We start from the raw sequence: 2,914 nt of genomic DNA on the forward strand, positions 1-2,914 counted from the left end.
TTCTGGGTCTGGAAAAAGAGAGAACTCAATAAAATCACCACCTACTCCTCTCAGAGGAACAATTTTCTTTGGGAGCATTCACTCGCTAAAATACAGAAAACAACAAGTGAACTTCTTCCATCCTCACAAGTCACATATACACTAGAAAGCTTTTACTTTTGTGACTTAGTTATTTCTTTCACTCTTTGTTTCTCCTGCTTTTCTTGTTGGTTTCCTGCCCTATTTTTCATTTCCATCTCTGGGTTTCTTGCATCTCTCTCTCTCTCTCTCTCTCTCTCTCTTGCAACAAAACCCCATGGTTTCTGGCAGATAACTTGGTGTTTGATCGATTCTATATCCCTTTGAACGAAAGAAACCAGATACATTCTTGTCGTAAGGTAATACATCTCATAAATCTTATGCTTTTTAGTTCTTGATTATGATCAAAATCTGATTCTTTCTGCTTGATTTGATTGGAGATGAGAACAATGTGTGAAAATCTCATCTGGGTATCTCTTCTTTTTGGGTTGTTTGGAATCTTTGATTTCAAGGAAAGCATTATTTAATTAGTTTGTGTGGATTTTGAATTGGGGTTTTCTTTGAGTTTGATTTGGTCTTGGGTTTTGTGGCTCTGATTTGAAGGAAATTTGTGGGTTTTGAGATTTGAGATAGGTCTGACTAGGGATGGAAATGTCATTTCACTTCACTTGTCTATCATTGATTCTTGATTCTTGAGATGAAATTGATCAAATAAGGAAGGTTGTTAGCATGAAACCCTCACTTTTTGTGTTTGATTTAGTAAAAAAATGGTTCTTTTTGTTTCAAGATCTCATGTGTGACTCTCTTCTTTATCTCCTAAACATGGGATTTTATTTTTCTTATTTAATTTATTTATATGTAATCCCTATTCTAGTAGTGGATTCAGCTGTCAAATTCCTAATCTTTAATTGGGTATTTTATTAAAAAATAAATAAATAAAGCTCTATGAACCTCATGTTGTCAAACCTCTAGTCTTCAGTCTGATTCAATTTTTTGCATCAGGATGTGTGATCTCTCTAATAACAAGTTGAAAACACAGATCAAGATTTGACCATTTTGACTTGTAAACAATCCAAGAACACTTCCTAATTACTTTTATGCATCTTTCTTGATCAACTTGTTTGCTGTTACACTACAGATGTTCCAAAAATCCCATCTTTTTCCACAAACTGGAAGCCAAATAATCATCCTTATTTGACCTTGTTTGACTTCAGAGGTCAAATGAGTTCATCTTGAAGATTAAATTTATCAGAGTTCCTTTGTTTATATAGAAAAACCTGAAAACCCCATTTTAAGATATTAAAATGGTATCACATAGAAAAAGAATCATCTAAAAGACTATAAAATTGATTGTAAATTTTGTATTTTAAACAAACCAAGTTTGACTTATGTTCCTTTTTCAGATTGGGAACCATTTCCTTTTTTTTTCTTTGAGGAAATTAGGCATTCGATGGAAGGAGGGGTAGATCCAAGAAACTGGGCAGATCTATTCCCTGATGCACTGGGGTTAATCTTTAGCAACCTATCTCTTCAAGAAACACTCACAATTGTCCCAAGAGTCTGCAAATCATGGAACCATGCAGTCTTAGGTCCTTACTGTTGGCAAAACATCAACATTCTTGACTGGAGCTATCGGACGAACCCTGATCACATTGACCATATGCTTCGGCTCCTGGTTACCAGAAGTGGTGGCGCCCTCCGTGAGATCACCGTCTCAGGCATTCTGAATGACCTCACTTTCTCATTTCTCGCAGATCAGTAAGACTTATGAATCCTCTTTTCATTTTAGTTTGAAATTTAGTCTCATGCTGATTTTTCTTGGTTTTTTTCGATTTGAATTCTATCTTTTCGCTGTTCTAGTGCAAGATCGCTACAAATCCTGCAGATCCCTAGATGTAACATTAGTGATTCGATTGTGGAACAAGTTTCAACTAAGCTTTCTGCTGTCACATTCATGGACTTAAGCTACTGCTGCAAGATTGGTGCCCGTGCCTTATCCGCTATTGGAAAATCCTGCAAATCACTGGTAAGGTTTCGGCGAAACATGCACCCAATAGACTTAAAAGAGCGGCGGCCACAGGCGGAGGAGGCGGTGGCCATTGCCGCCACCATGCCCCAGCTGAAACACCTAGAAATGGCGTATAACTGTATAGACACCAAGAGTGTGGTGGAGATCATCGAGAGCTGTAACAAGCTTGAGTTTTTGGACGTGAGAGGGTGTTGGGATGTGAAACTGGACCAAGATTGGCTCGAGAAGAGGGCTCTAACCGTTAAGGTGTTGGGCCCGCATGTAGTCGATCAGTTTGAGGGCCATAGTTGCTCGGATTATTCGGATTCAGATTCGTTCTACGATTATGAGAGCTTGGATGATGGATTGTGGGATGATGATGATGATGATGGAGAAGATAGAGTTGGAGGGAGGTTAGAACTTAGGTTTTATGAAGAGTTTGGTGAGAGCAATGGCAATGGTTGGCTTTGAGTTATTTTGGAAACTTCTTGTTTCTAAAGACTTGAAAAGCTATCAACTTTTCTTCAATGTGATCTATTATGAATGTCTGTTTGAAGTTTTGTTTGTCTACTCTTGGTTTCTAATGCGCATGCTATATTGACTTGTATCTTGTGCAATAAAAGTTGTATATTGTTTTGCTTTCGTTAGTTTTTCTTTTTTTGATAAGTGGGGTGTTCGGTCCAATTTATGTGCAATTTGAGTAATACCATGAACTCCTGAAGTTATCAGTCAGACAAACCTTCAGTGGCTTAAAGGGCTAGAACCGGTGATCTAAAGTAAATCCAGGACCTGACCAGTTGAGCTAATTATAAGTCATAAGGGTTTAACTTCTTTAAAAGTTTCTTATTACCGGTTTGTCACCGGTATAAGTTGTTTATCCAAACACTC

At 37.6% G+C, this 2,914-nt stretch overlaps 1 protein-coding gene across 1 annotated transcript; it reads left to right on the forward strand.

The window, feature by feature from the left end:
• The first annotated feature begins 313 nt into the window (after positions 1 to 313).
• Positions 314 to 2,673, forward strand: LOC112511596 (F-box protein FBW2). The gene is made up of 3 exons (XM_025117279.1): positions 314 to 377; positions 1,422 to 1,776; positions 1,879 to 2,673. The coding sequence occupies exons 2-3, from the start codon at positions 1,469 to 1,471 to the stop codon at positions 2,495 to 2,497; spliced, it is 927 nt and encodes a 308-aa protein (XP_024973047.1). The 5' UTR covers positions 314 to 377; positions 1,422 to 1,468; the 3' UTR covers positions 2,498 to 2,673.
• Positions 2,674 to 2,914: the final 241 nt, after the last annotated feature.

The sequence above is a fragment of the Cynara cardunculus genome, assembly GCF_001531365.2.
Source record: "Cynara cardunculus var. scolymus isolate 2C chromosome LG 4, CcrdV1, whole genome shotgun sequence".
In the NCBI taxonomy this organism is placed as follows: domain Eukaryota; kingdom Viridiplantae; phylum Streptophyta; class Magnoliopsida; order Asterales; family Asteraceae; genus Cynara; species Cynara cardunculus.

Coding starts and splice junctions, on each gene's coding strand:
- LOC112511596 (XM_025117279.1), top strand. CDS start 1,469: ATGGAAGGAGGGGTAGATCCAAGAAACTGGGCAGATCTATTCCCTGAT. Junction 1,777..1,878: donor TTCTCATTTCTCGCAGATCA/GTAAGACTTATG, acceptor TCGCTGTTCTAG/TGCAAGATCGCTACAAATCC.